General features: G+C 43.5%; 1 protein-coding gene and 2 long non-coding RNA genes across 3 annotated transcripts in view; all 3 read left to right on the top strand.

Annotated features, from left to right (window-relative positions):
* The first annotated feature begins 1,905 nt into the window (after positions 1 to 1,905).
* LOC310769921 lies at positions 1,906 to 15,336 on the top strand. Its single transcript, XR_014551850.1, has 5 exons — positions 1,906 to 2,222; positions 3,027 to 3,097; positions 5,974 to 6,285; positions 13,682 to 13,792; positions 15,045 to 15,336. It is a non-coding gene; the product is annotated as an uncharacterized lncRNA (long non-coding RNA).
* On the top strand, positions 6,292 to 9,087 carry LOC310769949. Its single transcript, XR_014551883.1, has 2 exons — positions 6,292 to 6,918; positions 8,339 to 9,087. It is a non-coding gene; the product is annotated as an uncharacterized lncRNA (long non-coding RNA).
* Positions 15,337 to 17,811: 2,475 nt separating the features above from the next.
* KAT6A (lysine acetyltransferase 6A) overlaps positions 17,812 to 21,908 on the top strand; it is a 92,066-nt gene continuing 87,969 nt past the window's right edge. The window contains exons 1-2 of the mRNA XM_083629166.1: positions 17,812 to 17,944; positions 19,537 to 20,463. Coding sequence (XP_083485292.1) covers positions 19,861 to 20,463 — 603 coding nt within the window. The 5' untranslated portion in view covers positions 17,812 to 17,944; positions 19,537 to 19,860. The remainder of the gene's footprint in view (positions 17,945 to 19,536; positions 20,464 to 21,908) is intronic.

The following is a 21,908-nucleotide window of genomic DNA, read 5'->3' as shown; positions in this document are numbered from 1 at the left end:
AGAATGAACTCAGGCTTGCTAGAGAGGTTAAAAGCAACAAAAAAGGCTTTTATGGGTATGTTCGTAGCAAAAGGAAGAACAAAGAAACAGTGGGGTCACTCAGAGGAGAAGATGGTGAAATGCAAACAGGGGACACAGAAAGGGCTGAACTCCTCAATGCCTTCTTTGCCTCAGTCTTCTCCGATAAAGAAAACAATGCCCGACCTGAAGAATTTGGAGCAAATGATTCAGCAGAGGAAACACAGCCCAGAATAACTAAGGAGATAGTACAAGAATACTTGGCTAGTCTAGATGTATTCAAGTCTCCAGGGCCAGATGAACTGCATCCAAGAGTATTAAAAGAACTGGCAGATGTGATCTCAGAACCACTGGCAGTCATCTTTGAGAATTCCTGGAGAACAGGCGAAGTCCCGGCAGACTGGAGGAGGGCACATGTTGTCCCTATTTTCAAAAAGGGGAAAAGAGAGGACCCAAATAATTACCGCCCAGTCAGTCTGACATCAATACCAGGGAAGATTCTGGAGCAGATCATTAAGCAAACAGTCTGTGAGCACCTAGAAAGGAATGCTGTGATCACCAATAGTCAGCATGGATTTCTGAAAAATAAGTCATGTCAGACGAACCTGATCTCGTTTTTTGACAGAATTACAAGCCTGGTAGATGAAGGGAACGCAGTGGATGTAGCCTACCTTGATTTCAGCAAGGCATTTGACAAGGTGCCCCATGATATTCTTGTAAAGAAGCTGGTAAAATGCGGTCTTGACTATGCTACCACTCAGTGGATTTGTAACTGGCTGACTGACCGAACCCAAAGGGTGCTCATCAATGGTTCCTCTTCATCCTGGAGAAGAGTGACTAGTGGGGTGCCACAGGGTTCTGTCTTGGGCCCGGTCTTATTCAACATCTTTATCAACGACTTGGATGATGGACTCAAGGGCATCCTGATCAAATTTGCAGATGACACCAAACTGGGAGGGGTGGCTAACACCCCAGAGGACAGGATCACACTTCAAAACGACCTTAACAGATTAGAGAACTGGGCCAAAACAAACAAGATGAATTTTAACAGGGAGAAATGTAAAGTATTGCACTTGGGCAAAAAAAATGAGAGGCACAAATACAAGATGGGTGACACCTGGCTTGAGAGCACTACATGTGAAAAGGATCTAGGAGTCTTGGTTGACCACAAACTTGACATGAGCCAACAGTGTGACGCGGCAGCTAAAAAAGCCAATGCAATTCTGGGCTGCATCAATAGGAGTATAGCATCTAGATCAAGGGAAGTAATAGTGCCACTGTATTCTGCTCTGGTCAGACCTCACCTGGAGTACTGTGTCCAGTTCTGGGCACCACCATTCAAGAAGGACATTGACAAACTGGAACGTGTCCAGAGGAGGGCAACCAAAATGGTCAAAGGCCTGGAAACGATGCCTTATGAGGAACGGCTAAGGGAGCTGGGCATGTTTAGCCTGGAGAAGAGGAGGTTAAGGGGTGATATGATAGCCATGTTCAAATATATAAAGGATGTCACATAGAGGAGGGAGAAAGGTTGTTTTCTGTTGCTCCAGAGAAGCGGACACGGAGCAATGGATCCAAACTACAAGAAAGAAGATTCCACCTAAACATTAGGAAGAACTTTCTGACAGTAAGAGCTGTTCGACAGTGGAATTTGCTGCCAAGGAGTGTGGTGGAGTCTCCTTCTTTGGAGGTCTTTAAGCAGAGGCTTGACAACCATATGTCAGGAGTGCTCTGATGGTGTTTCCTGCTTGGCAGGGGGTTGGACTCGATGGCCCTTGTGGTCTCTTCCAACTCTATGATTCTATGATTCTATGATTCTATGATTCTACATCTGGCTGTACAGTAGTGTAAATTCCATCTTACGGAAAATCAAATACCTGAGTTTTATAGTGTGTGTCCCCCACAGCACCCCCAGTATCAGTACGCCTGGGGAGTGGGCTGGGTGAGAAATAAACAATAAATCAGTGCTGAGGAGATGGTGCTGATGTCTCTCCAGCTGTAGCCATTGGCTGCAAACTGTCTGTGATGTCACAAAAAGGACATGGTGGCTGAGGAGAAAAAGCCCCCTGTGATATCCCTGAGCTGCCTTGAGGTCTCCTCTGGGTCTGGAGTGCTTCTGACCTGGCAGCCCTTGCCTCAAGCGATGATAGATCCAGGACAAGCGCCAATGCATGGAGCTGCTCCTTAAACCCCATTAAGAACAAGTAATTTTGTCAATGCCTGGGCACAGGAAACTCCACCCGCCAGCACTTCCATCTCATCAGGATTTGTTTAAAATGATTTTGGGGAACCTTTGGCCCTCCTGATGTTGCTGAACTGCAACTCCCACCATCCTGAGTTGTAGTTCAGCAACATCAGAAGAGCCAAAGGTTCCTAGCTTTGAGGACACCCACGATGATGGTCATCGCCACATGTTACAGCAGCCTATTCCACAGCTTAACCGTGGCACATAAACTGAAGTCACTCTGTGCTGCAAGAATCATCTGGTGCTGAGCTTCACTCACTGACTGAGAGTTCTGGTTTTATCAGAGAGGGAGAAAAACTCACTTTCTCCATAGCATACATAATTTTAATTATGTCTGTCATGTCTCTCCCCACCCCCACCCTGCAATTACTGCCTTTCCTACCCCCAGTCCGGAAAGCCCCAAATAATCAGTCAAGTCTGGTTGCATACCTCTACCCCTAAGTAATTCCTGAATGGTGTTGTGGGGATGACCTTTCCTTCATTTCTGACAGGTTGTGGGACAAAATGGGAGAGGAAAGCAACATTGAGAAAGCCCCCCCCCCAGCCCTTTTTGTTTGTGTGTCTGCTGGGGCACATATAACACCAGCACATCCCCAAAATGCTAATGGTGCAAGGCATTGCATCCACAAAGACCAGGTTTATGAAGCAGTTAAGAGACCCCAGGGGATTGTGAATCTGATGCAAAAGCAGCTGGTGCCCTGAAGTTGTGGCCTGTCATTTACATTAACTCTTGCTGTGCTGCACTGACATCTTCTGTTTGCAGATGGAGACCAAGCAAGCTGCTTTCATTTCTTAAGCAAGTCCAAAGCAACTGCACTTTCTCCTCCCTCTCAGGTTAGTGGGAAGTGATTAGAGCCCTTGGTATTATAGATATTTCTACTATATATTTTAGAAATATTATTTTAATTATTTATAAAAATCTCTATACACTGTTATTCATAAAAAATAATATCAGAGCAGTTTACAACAATTGTGCATAAAACCATACAATTAAAAAATGGAAAAAGGACAAAATCAGAAATCAGCTATTCTGAAAGGATGATCACCTGGCTGTGAGTGGTGAAGGCTGCTCCCTGCAAGGCCCTTTCCACCTGGCCTGGGGGGACACACTCACCAGCCCCCCTGAAGAGGCTCCTCGTGAGGCCGGAGGAACAGCACTATGCCTGGCAACCAATCCTAATTACTGGATTCTTCTGCCCCATCTTTTTGTGCCTGCCAAACAGCCGTGTCATGCTTATGATAATATTTTATTCTTTTGTTAACTATGCTGTTTTAAATGTGTATTTTATATTTGACTTCATTTAGCAATGTTTTTTTCTTTTGAAATGTTTAAGTTTTTTGGGTTAACTTTGTTTTAAATATGTATTCTGTAGTTGACCTCCTTTGTAATGTTTTATTTTGACATCTTTAAGATAGTATTTTAGTTTTCTGTTAATTATGTGGCTTTGACTGTATACTTTATATTTGACTTTCTTCAGAAATGTTTAATTCTGGATTGTTTTATTGATGTTTTAATATGCTGTAAACCGCTTTGAGATTTTTCTTAAAAATATAAAGTGGTATAGAAATAAAATTAATAATGATGATGATGATGTATTCTTAATTGCCTGCATAAGCCTTTTTCATCAGAAACAGACAGCGCCTACAGAATCTCTGTTGGCAGAGCAGCCAACACTATTGGGCCAATGACACAAAAGGATTGGTTTCTTGTCAAATGAACCTCCCCAACTTAGGGATCAGCCAACAACACTCCTACAGATGTGTTTGAAATATATGCAGCCATAGTTTGGATCCAATTAGATGCCATTTTGAATCAAGATGGCAGACTGAATCTTTCAAACTGCACTGAATTTAACCACTGAATTTCAAAATGGCACTGATTTTTTGATTTCTCAGAATTCTAGAACAATGCTGGGTAAAACAGAATTCTTAGTCAGGCTAATCCAGACTTAGATGAGAATAAATTCCAGTACTCAAAGCTCTCGAGTGTGGAAAGGATTCTCCATTCATTTGATCAAGGAAAAGGTTTTGCTTTATTTATTTATTTATTTATTAAAAATAAAGAAAAATGAGCACAAATTGAAAGCCTTCGCGGACAAGAATTCTCTTCCTAGAGTTATTGAAAAATTTCAAAAGTTCGGACAGGTGGCAGGGTTTAAACTCAATAAAAACAAAACTAAATTGTTAGACAAAAATCTTAAAGAATCAGAAAAGAGTTATCCGAACTTATAGACATAGAAATTCATAAAAAGGTAAAATACTTCAGAATATGGTTCACGACAAAGAATCTTAATATCTACAAAGATAATTACGAAAAAATTTGGAATGAAATAAAAAGGAATTTAGAAATATGGAACAGGATGAACTTTTCCCTTTTAGGAAGAATTGCAGCAATTAAAATGAATGTATTGCCCAAAATGTTGTTCCCCTTTCAGACAATACCGATAATAGGTACAGTGGTACCTCGGGTTAAGTACTTAATTCGTTCTGGAGGTCTGTTCTTAACCTGAAACTGTTCTTAACCTGAACCACCATTTTAGCTAATGGGGCCTCCTGCTGCCGCTGCGCTACCAGAGCACGATTTCTGTTCTCATCCTGAAGCAAAGTTCTTAACCTGAAGCACTATTTCTGGGTTAGCGAAGTCTGTAACCTGAAGCGTATGTAACCTGAAGCGTATGTAACCTGAGGTACCACTGTAACAATGCCTGCTTAAAAAAATGGCAAAAAGATATTTCAAAATTTATCTGGAGTGGGAAAAGGCCAAGAATAAAGCATAAAATACTTACAGATCTAAAAGAAAAAGGAGGCTTTTCTCTTCCAGATTTTAAAATTTATTACGAAGCAGCATTCCTTACTTGCATTCGGGATTGGATCAAATTGGAAAAAGAAGAGACAATAGAGTTAGAAGGACATGATAACAGATTTGGTTGGCACGCATATTTGTGGTATGGGAAAGCAAAAGTACACAAAGGATTCCACAATCATATAATTAGAAAGTCCTTAATAAAGGTATGGGGAAAATACAAAGAATTACTGGAATCCAAAACCTCGTGGTGGCTATCACCCATTGAAGCATTATCATTTAAAATGTCAACAATGAAAGGAACATGGCCAACGTACAGAGATTTACTAATAGAACAAGAAGGAAAGTTGAAATGGAAAGATTATGATGAGATAAAGGAACATTTTCAGAGCTGGTTGCACTACAGGTAATTAAATTAAATCTTCAAAGAAGATAATAAGAGGATTCACTTACACACTTTCCAAATTCCAAAAGGATATCATAGATGATAATTCCAAATTATTAAAGAAGGCGTATAATATTCTGTTGGAATGGGAAACTAAAGATCAGGAAGTCAAATCAGTAATGATTAAGTGGGCACAGGATTTAGGTCACAACATACAATTTGAGGATTGGATAAGGCTTTGGAAAGTGAACTTGAAATTTATGGATTGCATATTGTTGAAAGAGAATTACATGAAAATGATTTATAGGTGGTATATTGCACCATTAAAACTTGCAAAAATATATAAAATAGAACAAAAGAATTGTTGGAGATGTAAAGAAGGGGAAGGTACATTTTACCATATGTGGTGGGATTGCAAGATCATACATTTTTTGGGGGGGAAATGATATACAATGAACTGAAAAAAAATGTTCAAAATAACCTTTGTTAAAAAACCAGAAGCCTTTCTGTTGGGTATTTTAGGACAAGAATTGCCAAAAGAAAATCGGACATTATTTATGTATGCTACAACAGCAGCAAGAATTTTAATAGCACAGAATTGGAAGACTGGAGAAATACCATCAAAAGAACAATGGCAAGGAAAGCTGATGAACTATGCAGAGTTATCAAAGTTAATGGATAAACTGTGTGAAAAGGACAATAGTGACTTTGGAAAAGAATGGGAACCTTTTACAACTTATTTGCAGAAACAAAAAAACAAACAAACATGGGCTCGTTGGCAAGATTTAAATAAACATATACAATTTTATTTACAGAGAACAAGAAATATAACAGGTGATAACATAGTATTATGTACAAACAGCAGAATGTAGCATTTGATGTAATAATCCAGAAATGGAAGTTGGGGGAAGTCACAGGGAGGGGGGAAATTGGAAAATGAATCTTAAGTAATGATACTGGATATTTGTTATGAGAAAATAAAATAAATAAAAATTATTTAAAAAGAAAGAAAGAAAAAGAGCAGAGATGCATACAAGCTCTTGACAAGAGCATTACAAGATAGTTCTGCTTTATCTGGGTGTCTGAACCAACCAAATTTTCCCGGGCAAAGAGGTGGAAAGTCTTCCTGTTCCAGATGGGATTGCCCTCCTTCTCACATAACAGGTGTGTAGTTTAGTGGTGACATTGGATAATGGAGACCAAGGGGGCCTCTGTGATGTGACTGTCATCAACTTCAGCTGATGCGCCAACTGTGCCCTTTCCTAGACAGGGATAATTTGGCCATTGTGGCAGGCGTGTTGGCATAGCAGTCAACTCTTGGGGACCGAGGTCCCTTCTGCCCCCATAAAATACTTGGGGGGGGGCTGCCTGTGGCGGGCGCAGCGGCATTTTTCCCTCTCACACCGTTGGGCCCGCTCTCACTTAGATAAATTGCCCCTACCTCACTGAACAACCCTTTAACTGAAGGTTTCTTTTCCTTTTTTTTTTAAATAAATTTTTATTAGAGTTTTACAAAAGAGAAAAATAAAGATTCACATAATAAAAAAACCACAGATAAAAATAGACATTACAAAAAAGAAAACACAAAAAATACACAAAAAACAGCTAATTAAAAAAAAGAAATTTAAAAAAGAATAAAACAAGTCCATTTTTCTCAATATCCTCAAATTCATATGCTTATATCCTTGACCTCCTCACACCTCCCCCCTTTTGTGTTCCCATTTACATACTTAATTCAGCAAATTCTTACCCTTTTTCAAATATCTTAACTTTGTGCCATAACATATTATACCTCGGTATTTTCAACCATTTATCAATACATTTTTTACATAATCTTATTAACTTTTGTAACTAATTACCACTTATTACCAATCCAAGCATAATTTTAACATTCATTAATTTTACAGTATTTCTGAAGATAGTCTTTAAATTTCTTCCAGTCTTCTTCCACCAACTCTTCTCCCAGGTCTCGGATTCTGCCAGTCATTTCCGCCAATTCCATATAGTCCATCAGCTTCATCTGCCACTCTTCCAGGGTGGGTAGCTCTTGTGTCTTCCAATACTTTGCGATGAGAATTCTTGCTGCTGTTGTTGCATACATAAAGAAAGTTCTGTCCTTCTTTGGCACCAATTGGCCGACCATGCCCAAAAGAAAGGCCTCTGGCTTCTTAAGGAATGTATATTTAAATACTTTTTTTCATTTCATTATAAATCATCTCCCAGAAAGCCTTAATCTTTGGGCACGTCCACCAAAGGTGAAAGAATGTTCCTTCATTTTCTTTACACTTCCAACATTTATTATCGGGCAAATGATAGATTTTTGCAAGCTTGACTGGTGTCATGTACCACCTGTATATCATTTTCATAATATTCTCTCTTAGGGCATTACATGCCGTAAATTTCATACCTGTGGTCCACAACTGTTCCCAGTCAGCAAACATAATGTTATGACCGACATCTTGTGCCCATTTAATCGTAGCAGATTTAACTGTTTCATCCTGCGTGTTCCATTTTAGCAGCAAGTTATACATTCTTGAAAGTGTTTTAGTTTTGGGTTCTAACAATTCAGTTTCCAATTTTGATTTTTCCACCTGGAAGCCTAATTTTTTATCCGAATTATAGGCCTCTCTTATTTGAAAATAATGAAGCCAATCTCGCACCTTGTCTTTTAATTTATCGAAACTCTGCAATTTCAATTTGTCTCCTTCTTGTTCCAATATTTCCCAATATTTTGGCCATTTGGCCTCCATATTGGACTTTTTCAGTGCCTTTGCTTCCATTGGTGACAACCACCTTGGGGTTTTATTCTCCAGTAAGTCTTTATATCTTGTCCAAACATTAAACAATGCTTTCCTGACAATATGGTTTTTAAATGCTTTATGTGAAGGTTTCTTTTCCTTTCCTCTTAAAATGCTAGCCCAGAGTATCCTGCGGGGGACCTTTGTGAGGGGATATTTAGTAAGTTGGAGTCTCAGACAGGTTTTCTTTAAATAAACAATAAAGATTTATTTAAGGCAAGATAGCATATAACTCAAATTGATTAAACTTAGGTTACTTCAAGCATACAGTACGATTACACTTTAATTTGTCCTCAGTTGTTTTTGCGTTATAGGTTTGGTTCCTATAACTTTCTTTCAGTTATCCACCCCCTTTAACAATCCTGCTCCTGAGGTACCTTAAGCAATAGACCCAAGGGGTCTCCACACACCCCTCTTTTCACTGGGTTTGAGAGTTTCTTCTTTTCCTTAGAAGATTCTCTCCCCTCTGGACTAGATTTGAGTCCCATGGAGGCTGTTTCTTTCCAGCTCCTACTTCTCCTGGCTCAGCCTCTGCCTCCCAGTAAAATTTCTGGTCTATTCCTCCTACAGGACACCACACTCTGTCCTTCACAATGCACTCAGAGTGGAAGTTGTTTTTTCATTTCCCAGAAACAACTCTTTCTCGCATTCACTCTTTCTACCTCAACCTGTCTCCCTACCTATCTCCCAACCTCTCCAACTTCTATTCCAACCCTCTTAACCAACCTACTCAGCCAACCTCTCTCAAATCCTCTCCTTTTAAACTCTCCCTCCTGGAACCACGGCCAATCAGAGGCTGCAGTTCATTAACCATTTGCTGGCAGGGAAAGAAAGAAAAGACTTTTTTTTTTATCCAACTGGTCCAGCAAAACCAACTTTTTTGTCACACTGCCCCTGTCCAAACTTGATGGGCATTGCCATTCAAATTGTGTGTGAGCACTGGTAACCTCACATCTGGCCTATTGTATTCTGCTCTACATGGGGCTTCCTCTGCATTTGGTTCAGGGGCTCTTGTTGGTGCAGAACGCCACAGCCCAAGTGGGGAGTAGTGCTGCTTCTCAGGCACATGCCTATCAGCCACCAAGCCAGTTTTAAGGTTCTTTAACTTACAAAGCGTGAATTAACTCTGGACCAGCTAACCTGAAAAACTGTCTTCCCCTCCACTGTCCTGCAAGTGCACTATGATCCATAATGAAATCTGGTTAGTTTTGCCCCAGCTCTTGCATTACCATGGAGCTGGGCTTTTTCACTGGTGGCACCAGGGTTGTGGAATGCTCTCCCTGCTGAAACACGAGAGGCCCCATCACTATTGGCATTCCACCAGCTCCTGAAACGGCATCAGTTTAGGCAAGCATTCTCCTAAACTGAACTTCTGGTTTTATTGCTTTAACTTTTTAAATTGTTATACTTTTCTTTGCTTGTTTTATTGTATATTTTAATTAAGGATGCTTTAATTCCCCAGGGGAACTGTTATTCTGTGTTTTAATTATGTATGACTACAGCAATTGATGTTATAGTTGTAACCTGCTTAGAAGTCATATTAGCATATCAGCAGGACATTTATTAATATATTAATTAATTAATAACACGAGTGACACAACAAGAAGCCCCTTCCTTATATACCCACTGTGATTTCAGAGTTGGAGACAAGACAACTGCATGAATTTGACATTTATAAAGTGCCTTAATAAATTTATAAAGTGCCTCTCCAGGAAACATACAACACAACTTAAATAATACTAGAGAAGATCAGATGGGATAAAAAGGATAAAAGGTCTAAAATGCTGCCGCAATAGAGAAGTGTGCATGCACATGAAAGCTTATACCCAGAACAAACTTAGTTGGTCTCTAAGGTGCTACTGGACAATTTTTTATTTATTTATTTATTTATTTCAACTGCATCGGACCAACACAGCTACCTACCTGAATCTAAAACAATAATGTCAGCTTTAAGATATTAAAACTCTTAGAAGTTATAAAAAAGGGCCTAGGTGAAACAAGAAAGATGTCACTGAAGGGCCCAGGTGAGCCTCTCTAGGGAGAACATCCCATGGTTGGAGACCACCACTGAAAGGAGTCTCTTTGGCTGCCACACTCTGTGCTTCAGGTGAAGGGGAATCTTGTGGAAGAGCCTCAGCACTTCTGCAAACCAGAGTTTGCTCTCTGTGTTCAGCTATTTGCAGTCCTATTTGATTTTTGTAGTCCATACCCTCAAGCAACACCAGCCTTGATGCTTTCCCCCTGTAAATTCAGATTCACCTGTAATCTGATAAATTTCAGGAAATCAGGCTCCAAACTACCCCTCTTGGGATTGCCAATGATTTGCTTTTGCTTTTTGGATGGGTGAATCAATAATTACTTTCTACTTCTCCCCTTTCCACAGCTACAACTTCCTCAGTGCTTTCATTCCCCGACCCTTGCCACGGTCATAACTATTATATTCCCCTGCTACAACTTTTGATCCCTCAGATTTGCACAAAACTTTAAAACTGTACAAGCAAGCTGCTTTAAAAATTCCTACACCAGACATTGCACAGCAATCTAAAAGGTGTGTGCTGAGAATTCAAAACTGCTTTCATTTCTTTTCCAGCTATGCTTTGATTTCTGGCATGCCCCGGAATGCTTTGCACAAATCCAGAAAACAGCAAAAGGGTGTGTTTTTTGTTTAAAAATAATTTGCTGTTGTCCCTGGATGGGGAATTCTTTTAAGAAACAAGGCATGCACATTCAGCTATCTGCACACCTGCCCTGTTGGTACAGTTGACTTGCATGCATTTAACTTGTGTGACTACAGTTTTACATGCTTGGCAGCTGGCCAGCATGCAATTGCACAAGGTGGAGAACTAAAAAGTTATTTCCATGGCAGGAAAACCCAGCATGGAAAGCACTTTCAAGCTCTCTGTGCTGCTTCCTGGGCTCTGGGGAGTTCTTGCATGGGCTCTGGAGGCTTTCACAAGATATTGTGGGGCTGTGCAAGATATCACAGGATCTCGTGAAGGCCTCCAGGACCCATGCAGGACCTTCCCAGAGCCCAGTAAGGAAGGCAGAGAGCTTAAAAGTTTTCTCCATGCTGGGTTTTCCTGCCTCAGAAAGAGTTTTTAAGTGCCCCGCCTTGTACACACCTTCTAGATGGTGTTGGAGAACCACCTCCATCCTCCTCCCTGGCCATAGGCTGTCTGGAGCTGATGTGAGTCCAACAACATCTGGAGTGGCAAAGGTTCCCCCTCCCTGCTTGAAAGTCTGTGGAGATTACTTTTGAGTAAATATGCATAGAATCAGGTTAGGAGTTTGCATGCTGCACAGAAATGGCCATCTCTGGTCAATTAGAAGAGCAGCCATGGGCTTGGTGGAGAAAGCGACAAACTCTCTGGGAATGGATAACAGAGACGCTGTACCTCAGAGGTGGTTGCAGGGGTACCAGAGCTGGCAGTGGAGAAGAACAGGAGGAATAGTCGCCCACCTCCTGCTCTGCATGTTGGTGAGGACTGTGCCCAGAGGAGATGAGTAAATGTGTGGAAAGACTGTAGTGAGGATTCACTGAGGTTGAAATAACGACAGACAGGTAGCGAGTGTCATCTGGGAGGCATCTCCTGAGCAAGTCTCAAGGAGCCTCTTTTATTGAATATTACAGCATTGCCACATATGTGCTTATTGCTGATTGGTTAACACAAGTACAAAGCAAAGGTTGCATATAGGCATTAATCACCAATAGATTAAAGGCTGGGAAAGGGAGCACAGAACTAGACAGGCGTGAAAACCTCCTTATTAAACTTTTACTAGTGATTGATATAGCATTCATCCGTAGATGTGGTCAACTATGCATTAAGAACAAGTCAGGTACGAACTCAATGTGAACTGAACATTCTAGGAATGTTTCAGCTTAGAACGGTTTGCGCAGCATTATGTGCAGGAGCAAAGCTTAAGAGCAAGACTTCCCATCAGGCCACAGTCATGTATAGGATCATAGCATCCAGCATCCCATCACAAGGGCCTTCCATATCAGCACAGATTTTTACTCTTTAGAACTCTGAACCCTACTCCCAAGTGGTACAGTGCTTTTTTTTTGAATGCTTTTTTTCATATTGGAATGCCGACTGATCTGATTTCCTACAAATAAATGTCCTTTTAATTGCATTTGAACCTTCTCTGCTACCCTACATACTTACTGGTAAAACATGAGTCTGTTTTTTGCTTCCACAAAGAAATCAAGCAAGGAGACCACAGCTCTTTCACAGGCCTTTGTGGCACCCCAGACGCAAACCTGATTCACAAGACTCAATGCCATAGATTGTAGTGATAAGGTTTACAATATACATATAGGGGAAAATTTCAATTGAGTTCACATTTAAAGGTGAACTTTAAAAAAAAAAAATATTTTCTTGTTTTACAGAAGTATGTGTAATGTCTCTTGTATTTTTTCCATGTAACATTTTTACAAATCAGTTTCATTTGTTGAGACATTAGGGGGGGGAAGATGGGTGGGGTCGGGTGGCAACGTTTCTATTTTGCTTAATGTATGTAGGGTTTGGTGTCAGCGTTGCTTGTGCAGGTTCTCTGCTGTTCACTTGTGTTCCTTTGGTGGTGAGAGAGGTTGGGGTTGGCCTAGGGTGTGGTTGTTTGTTTGTGATTGGCTGTGGTGATCTTTGTTTTCATGTGTGAGTGGGGTGGGTGGGTGTTTTGGATCAGGTTAGCCATATTGATTTGTATGCTGTTGGTGGATTATTGTCATTGTTTTGTTGGGCTGTGTATGTGATAAAGGGGAGCATCTTCTTCTGTTTCTCCCCATGTCAGTTTCAGTTTATTGGTTAATTTTACATTTAAAGGTGAACTTAACTAATTTGCACTCTCCTCAGTGATACACAAACCAAAACACCACAATCTTTCAATTTTTTTTATTTATCCGAATTTTGCAATGCTGTTTACAAGTCTTGAGTTTAAAAAAATGCACACACTATAGAAAATGCATATATTAGTGAAAACAGCATGCAAAAATTAGGGGAAATTTGCACTGAAATGCTGATTAATTTTCATGAGAGGTTTTTTTAAAAAAACAATAGCAAACTGATGCAAAAATATGGAGAACTGAATTTAAGATTGAAAAAGTGAGAAACTGAGCAAAACCAAAATTGTTAGATTTGCCCATCCATAGCTATAGACACTATCTTGTATGGCCCGTAGGCAGAGACATGATAACTCCCCATTTTATAGCTGTCCTTTGCAGCTAGGAATGTTTGCTTAAGCTATGCTTATAAGAATAGGTAAGTTGGCTGAGCTGCAGAAACACCCAATGACCCTGCCCCCAATTTGAGGCTTCAGTTGCGCACATACATATTTGGGAGAACAGATGCTTATCTATTACATTTATATCCTGCCTTTCCTCCAAGGAGCTCAAGGCTGAATTCATGGTTCTCTCCTTCATTTTTTATGCACAGAACAACCCAGTGAGGGAGGCGAGGTTGAGAGATGACCAGAGAGGGGGAGAACAGGCTGGCGTGCGTGCCAACAGGCATCATAAACATGCATCCAATTAGACACTAAATGAGGTGAAATGGATTGTTTGGGGTTAACTTCAGGTGGAAGTGATGGTTTAATTATAAGAAATAGTATAAATAAACAAACAAACCACACTTTTAGTGAAAAATTATGGGTATATCCTTTGTGCCGAACAAGGAACTTGGGAGTCAGACCACGGCTCCATCTGGCTCAGCCTGGCCTACTCTTCTGGCAGGCACTGGCTCTTCCGTGTCTTGGGAAGACGATCCTTGCTACCTGGCCTCCATTTTGGCTGAAGCATGAACCTGGGATCTTCTGCATGCAAAGTACCAAACTCACCTTTCAGCTGGATACTCCCCAGTTTAAATTTAGGTCTCAAAAAGTGGACTCTGTAGCAAGGTGGGGTGTTCCCTATTCAAGGTTCTAACTGGCCCGACTCGCCTTTTTCCAGGATACTCTATTGATCCCCCTTCCCCTTTTTTCTCTCTGTCCTCCATGCTGACAATCAGCATTCTGTAGTCAATGAGCTCATTGCAGCCTTTACCAACCTGGTGCCCTCCAGATGTTTTGGACTACAACTCTGATAAGCCACAGCCAGGACATCGGGGGGGGGGCACCAGGTTAGCAAAGGCTGGCACAATCATTCCTCACAGGGCTGCTTTTGTGTGTTTGTGTCCCTTTAGAGTTCTTTCCCCTAAATATTTTTGAGCAAGCCGATTCCTCCCGCTTACTTCTCTATAATTCTGTTTTGGCTGCCATCCTGCTATTCACAGCAGCTGAATTTGCTGATACTGTAATGGGAAACAAGGCTATGACTATTTTCCCCACTATGACCCCTCCTCCCCTCTTCTGATTTCTCAGTGATTGCTGAAAGGACTTTATAGGCTTCCTGAACACAAAAAAAGGCAATGGGCTGAATGCAAATCATTACTTGCCTTGAAACAAATGGATATTGGTTTCCAGTGGTTAGGGGATGCATCTGTATAGCCCAACCCTACACAGGATCACTCGGAGGTTGCATTGGGGTTGGCAGAGGAGTGGGTGAGGAGGGAGAAATCCCACCCTCCCAAGATAAGCCCCTTGCACCCTCATTGCTGGATTCCTGTGGTTACTTGAAAGAAAGGCACTTCCACATGCAAGTTTTAGTTGAACCATAAACTGAAAATTGTACAATGCTGCAATCCTGCGCATACTTAGAAGAAAGCTAACACCATCAAAACCAGTAGGACCTACTGTACTTTAGAGAAATTATGCTTAGGGTTAGAGCATTAATGTTAAATGTGCTGTTTTCTCTGCTTTCAGAAATTTAACGTCTGCTGCAAAGTTGCTCCCCGTGAAGTCCTTTGCTTTTCCTGTGTCCATCATGCACCATCTCTCTTGATTCTCATTTATTCAGCGGCTCCTGTAATCTGGGCAAGTCACTGGGTCACATACACACTACTGTGCATTCAGTATTATTATTTTTATTTTTATTATTAAATTTTATATCCCACTCCTCGTCCGAGAGTTTGGATTTGATATCCCTCTTTATCACTACCCGAAGGAGTCTCAAAGCGGCTAACATTCTCCTTTCCCTTCCTCCCCCACAACAAACACTCTGTGAGGTGAGTGGGGCTGAGAGACTTCAAAGAAGTGTGACTGGCCCGGGGGGGCACCAGGGGGCGCATTGGAAGATGGCCAACAATAACATCTCTCCGACCCACATGAGGTAATTAAGAAGCTGATATGGGAGTATGCAGCCTCCCTTCGTTGCCCCAAGGGAATGGGGAACGCTGCCTTGCCTGCTGTGTCCATAATTCACCCCCAGATTTGAAAGAAGGGGGTGAGGGCACTAGGCACAAAGCCCTCGGGTGGCTCCGGCTTTCCCGGACGCTGTCTCTGATTTTTCTGATTTGTCACTGGTTTGCATCAGCTCGAAATATATAATTGGAAAAGAAGCAAATGCACATATTTCAAGTGAAGAACGGGAGTGAAGACTGCTAACTGAAGTGACCTCTGTGAAATGATTTAATGGACTACGACATGAAGAAAATACACCAGGTTTAGTATGCCGGAGCGGGACTGGATGGGGGGGGGGGAAACTTTTTTTCTTTTCTTCTATGTGATTAATCAATAACCCCTCCCCCAAAAGAACCGTCGCATTACTGACCTAAGCAGGATGATTAAAAACTGTGTGGAAATGATTTACTACCAAAAGTTTGGCTTGTGAGATTGAGAAAAAGAACAAGGGCTTTTGATGGCGCAACAACAAAAAGGGAGTCGCCATTTTGACAGGTCCTGTCGAAAGATTCATGATGGTGAGGAGTAACTTTGTTTTCATATTGGATTCCTGATAGAACCTCCTCGAGGACTGAGAAAGAGGGGACAGACCTGTGAAAAGTTAACGAGTAGACAGCAATAATGTTTTTCTTTATGGAAGCGATGAAATATGGTAGATGTCTGAAATATGACCCTTGGATGAACGGAAAAATCCACACAGGAATACAAATTTGTTTCAACCCGCTTATGGAGACTATCAGAGGCCACAAAGACAAAGAGAAAGGAAAAATATATGAAAACAACTAGAAGAGATGTGGAAAACAGCAAGAAAGGATTGGACAGAATTGTGAACATTATTTGGACAGATTTGTGGACTTTTAAAGCAGCAGCAACAAGAGGATTGGATCCGTTTCGGAACTTGAAATATGGGTACCCCCAACAAAAATTTAAAACTAGGATCTGTAATTCGGAATTTATGTGATTTGATTTGATTGGTCTGTTAATAAAAAATATTTTTTTTTAAAAAAAGAAAGAAATGTGACTGGCCCAAGGTCACCCAGCAGCTGCATGTGGAGGAGCGGAGACGGGAACCCGGTTCCCCAGATTACGAGACTACCGCTCTTAACCACTACACCACACTGGCTCTCCCGAGGAGCTTGGGGTGTTGTACACACTTCTCCCCTTCTCCATGTTATTCTCACAACAACCCTGAGAGGTGGATCAGGCTGAGAGACGGGGCCTGATCCACGGTCATGCCCAGTGCGGTTCATGGGTGAGAGGGGGATTTGAACCCTGGTCTCCCAGGCCCCAGTCCAACATGCTAATTACCACACTACACTTAGGACTCCAAAAATCCCATTACATCAAAAGAAGTTGATTTTGAAGTGTGCTGAAAACATATTTCAATACTTATTATGAAGGGGGGATATGGAAAATGACCACAACAAATGTTCTTGTTCTCCCCCCTCCCTGCTCATAATGCAGTTTAAATGTATTCATGACCTATCCTTTGAACTTCACCATGGATCTCATCTCCCAATCCCCAAATTTAAAGTGCTGGCTTGGGTCAGCTAACAAACACAAACAGGTCAGTTATTACCTCTCAATGCTCTTTTTGTTTAAACTGTACAGTCAAGCAAAAACTGTGGCTTCTTTGCCTGTATCCCTTTCATGGCATATTTATGCAGTTACTAATAATACATTAGTAGTACAAAATAAGAGGTGATGATTATTCCCAGTGCTCAGTTTCTAAAATCAGCAGTGAGGGCTGGAAGCCTGCATGAGCAGCTCCGTCTTTTTCCGGGGCTTGGCTGTGGTCTGCCCAGGGGAGAGAGAAGGAGATGCACTCTGCACGCGCTCCGAGAGGCCTTCTTCCCAAGTCCACGACTGCAGGGCTGGCTGGGCGGATGGATCCTGCAGGGCGAGCGCCGTTTCCGAGGAAGCCCGGGCTGGAGATGCCTTCAGGCCACGTTGAGGGCTGCTCTCGGTTTCCTACTGATTCAAACATGTTTAGGGATCTGCGTCCCCCGCCCCCCCAAAAGCACGGCTTCAGCCCCAAAGAACATGGTCTGGCTCTGGTTTCCTCGGGGCAGAAGCCCTCCTCGCGCCCTTCGACTGGGGTCCCCGAGCGGCGCCCTTGGGAACCGTAGTTTCCCTTTCCCAGCCGGGCGCCCGGTCCCGCCTCAGCTTCCCTCGCCCGGCCAGGGCTGCGCGTCTCTGGGCGGCGGCGGCGGCGGCGCGCACGCGCCCTGCGTTTCCCGGGCTCGGCCGTTCCGCGGCCCGGCTCCCCTCCCCGCGCCGCCGCGGCTCCGCCCCCTCGGCTGTTCCGCTGCGCGCCGCGCCGCCCCCCGCCCAGCTCCGGACCCAAGATGGCCGCCGTGTCAGTTTGGGTCTTCGCCGCCGTCCGGCCTCAGGCTCCTGGGCTCCGCCTCGCGTAGGCCCCGGTAAGCAGCGGCGGCCGCGGCGCCTCTCCGGCGGGCGGAGGGCGAGGGCGGGCGGGCGGCTCCGAGCCGGGCGGCGGCGGCGGCGGCGGCGAGAGGCGAAGCAGGAGGAGGCGGAGGCGGGGAGAAGCCGAGGGAGCGAGAGGCTGCGCGGGCGGGCGGGCGGGCGGGCATCGGGCGGGCTCCTCGCGCCAGGCCCGGCCGCGGCCTGCTCCGGCCCGGCCCAGGCTCGCCGCGCCAGGCCCAGCCGCGGCCTCGCCTGCCTGCCTGGCCGCCTCCCTCGGCGCCCGCCCGCCCGCCGGCGGCAGGTGCAGGCCAAGTCGGCCTCGGCGGCGCCAGAGCGAGCAGGCGGGCGGGCCTAGCCGGCGAGGCCGCCGCGGGGCCGGAGCGCCGCCGCTTGGCATCCGGGCCGCCTCGGGCGAGGCCTCCTCGGCTTGGGCCGCGCTTCGCCGTCGGGGACCGCGCCGCGGGCGAGGCGGCTGGGCCCGCTGCCTCCTCCTTGCCCGGGGCCTGAAAGTGCGAGAGGAGAGAAGCGGCCGAAGGACGGAGACGGCCCGCCGCCTCCGGACCCAACTTACGCCGCCGCCGCCGCTGCTGCTGCTTCTCCTTACATAACGCCTTTCCTTGCTCGCTCTGGCGGCCAGTTGTTTATTGTTGCTTTTTTGAAACACACGCACGGATGCGAGCGACTTTTCCTTTTCCCGACTTCGGAAGATGCGCGGCGCTTCCTTAGGCTTCGCGGCCACCCAGATCTTGCGGTGTTCAGATCTGAGCGCCCCTTGCAAACTTAAAAACAAAAACAAAAAAGGGACTCTAAAGAGGGTAAAAACTTTATCCCGTAAAGTTAGGGTAGGCGGCATTCTGGCTTATTTTTGGGCTCAAGGCGTGCAGTGCATTACGCCATAGTTCTTCTGTACATCCCTTGCAAGTTAAGGGAGTTTTAAAGTTTGTTCCCTTGCATCTTGGAGCCTGAGGTGGGATACATGTGATTGCCACTCAGGCCCTGACCAGACCCCAACCATGCTCCGCTTGAGCAGGTGGTAGGGCTGTATACCTTCAGAAAGTAGCGTAGCTGCAACCTTCATGTAGGTGTTGGGTTGGCCCGACTGCTGTGAAAGGTTGGGCTAGATGGGCTTCTGCAGCTTTCTTGTTAGGCAGTTGCCTTTGCCCCTCCCAACTTACCTTCTTTTCCCCCCAAATGATGGTGACTTGTCCAACCAGCTTGCTTTCTTGTAGTAATCCTGCAAGTCTCTTTCCTGGGTGAGGAGATGGAATGATCTGGCTTTTCTATGCGATTTTCTTCTCTACCTTTGGAGGATTTTGCCTCAGTTCTTTTGGTGGTTAGTGCCTTCTAAATGGTGTTTTGCTTCAAGTCCAGACTTGTTGAAGAATTGGCCAAATACATTGCCATTTTAAATGCCAAATCTTTAATTGCTTTCAGATTTTTTTTTAGACCAAATATTCTTGGACAAATTTCCCTTTTTTAACACAGCTATGCTGACGCTGTTGTGCTGAGGGGCTAGCAAAACTTTACAGTTAGGAGCTGCTTGTTAAAAAGTCAAATAACTCTGTTTTCTCTTTTTTCTTTCTTTCAGGCTTACAATTTTATTTACTTGTGTACCAGATTGGGAATGTAAAGAGCTGGAATGAGATGTGCTGAATTCGTCTCACCTGTATGATACACCTGCTGCTTTTTTTGGAGGGGGGCATTGGAAAATATGAATTGGTTCCTAACAGGATATATATTTTTAAATGGAAAATAGGAAATCTTATGTTTGAAAAAGGAATTTGGGGCAAACAACGTGTATGCTATGGTTAACTGGTCCCTATCCTCCGATCATCTGTTTTCTCATTCTGTGAAACTCCTTCAGTATAGGGATAAGGGATAACGACTCTATGGATATACAGAAGTCTTCATCATGGTAAAACTCGCTAACCCGCTGTACACGGAGTGGATTTTGGAGGCAATTAAAAAGGTCAAGAAGCAAAAACAGCGCCCTTCAGAAGAGAGGATATGCAATGCTGTGTCTTCGTCCCATGGTTTGGATCGAAAAACGGTTCTGGAGCAATTGGAACTGAGTGTTAAAGATGGGACCATATTAAAGGTTTCCAATAAGGGACTTAATTCCTATAAGGATCCTGATAACCCTGGGCGAATAGCACTTCCCAAACCACGAAACCATGGAAAGTTGGATGGTAAACCAAACGTGGACTGGAATAAACTGATTAAACGGGCAGTTGAGGGCTTGGCAGAGTCCAGTGGCTCATCCTTGAAGAACATTGAACGCTTTTTGAAAGGGCAGAAGGATGTGTCAGCTCTATTTGCAAGCAGTGCCCCTTCCACCTTTCACCAGCAATTGCGATTGGCTGTCAAGCGGGCAATTGGCCATGGGCGACTCCTTAAAGATGGACCTCTGTACCAACTCAATACTAAAGCAGCCACAAATGCAGATGGGAAAGAGAGCTGTGAATCTCTTTCTTGTCTTCCTCCAGTATCTCTCCTTCCACATGAAAAAGATAAGGTAAGAACCACTTGCTAACCAGCTCTTGGGTGCTGAATGGGAGATTCAGTGCTCCACATTACTTTTACAAAAGTAACTTGTAAATGTGTTGGTTTGTTAACTAAGTTCTGAACTCCCAAGTGGCTTTAGGCAAGGCCTTATCCCTCATCTTTCAATTTGCAATATGTGTGTGTCGAGGGGGGGGTAATGCCAGTTTACCTCATAGGTCTATTGTAAGGATTACTAAGAGAAGGCAGTTTTGCTCTGTCAGTTTTAAGCAGCATTATTAAAAGCACTACAGATATGCCTTGTGCATTTTATGGTGCATAGATTATTCTTTCCAAGCATTGGGTATTTTGTTTGGAGGAGAGCAGATCAATTTTAAACAGGCAGATTCGCAGGGAGACAGATATGTGGTGTCTCTCCTTAAGCTGCATGTTAACTGCTCCTGGTTGGTGGGGGGCTTTTATCCTCTTCCAATGGGTGAATTAAATTTACACTTGCATTTTTGGCAGTGTAAGTTACACAGAGCTCTGTGTGTAGGGCCAGTGAATGAAGATAGTGAGGATGCAGCAAACCATAGTTTATACCTCCTCCTCCTCCTCCTCCTCCTCCTCCTCCTCCTCCTCCTCCTCCTCCATGAACTGCTTTCCCCACCCTTGACATGCCCCCTTTTGCCCTGTACACTGGTGTTACTTTCCCCAGCAGGGTTTTTCTTCAGTCCATGAGCTGGGTAAGCTATTTACACTCACGTAAGGCCAGCTAAGTTGGGGTGGAGTTGATATGCTTCATCTTAACTTCTCCCAGATAATGTACATGAGGTTTAGGATCCTATACCTCATAACTTCAGTATACTTTCTTTCCCAAATACACAGTATTGAATTTATTGTTAAGACCTTCCATGTCCTCTCAAGTTTTGTCCTCACTGGGAAAGAGTGAGGGAAGCTGCTTTTAAGCAACTTTGGAAATGGGAAGGTGGGGTTTGTATGTTAAAGAATGAGTAGCTGTTGATGTAATCAATGTGATAATCATAGAGACCTCTTATTTGTTACATTAAAATCAACACTTGTCCTGATACTAAGTTTGGGAAAGCCAAAAGATAACTAACATTAGAAATTAATTTGTTTATGCTGTATCATCTGACTTTTCAGTTAATATTACAACTCCCTCCTTCAGAATGGGCTCTACCTTCTTGCTTTGCCACTAAATAGATCAATAGATTCAAATAGATTCAGAGGCAGTAAGCTTCTCAATGCCTGTTATTGAGAGTGCTCTTATGCTCAGCTCCCCTGGTTGGTCACTGTGAGAGCAGGTTGCTGGGTTAGAGGAGCCATTGGCCTGATCCAGCAGGCCCTTCTTACATTCCTGTTACCATGTCTCTGGACTGCTGGATGAAACAGGTCACTTGCCAGCATAGCAAATTTCAAAGTTGTAGTTTTACTTTCTGAATTGACTATTTTCTTCGA

Source organism: Podarcis filfolensis, assembly GCF_964270895.1.
Source record: "Podarcis filfolensis genome assembly, chromosome: 8".
Lineage (NCBI taxonomy): Eukaryota > Metazoa > Chordata > Lepidosauria > Squamata > Lacertidae > Podarcis > Podarcis filfolensis.
Note: the sequence above shows the minus strand (reverse complement) of the source record. Positions and strands in the feature narration are given on the sequence as shown.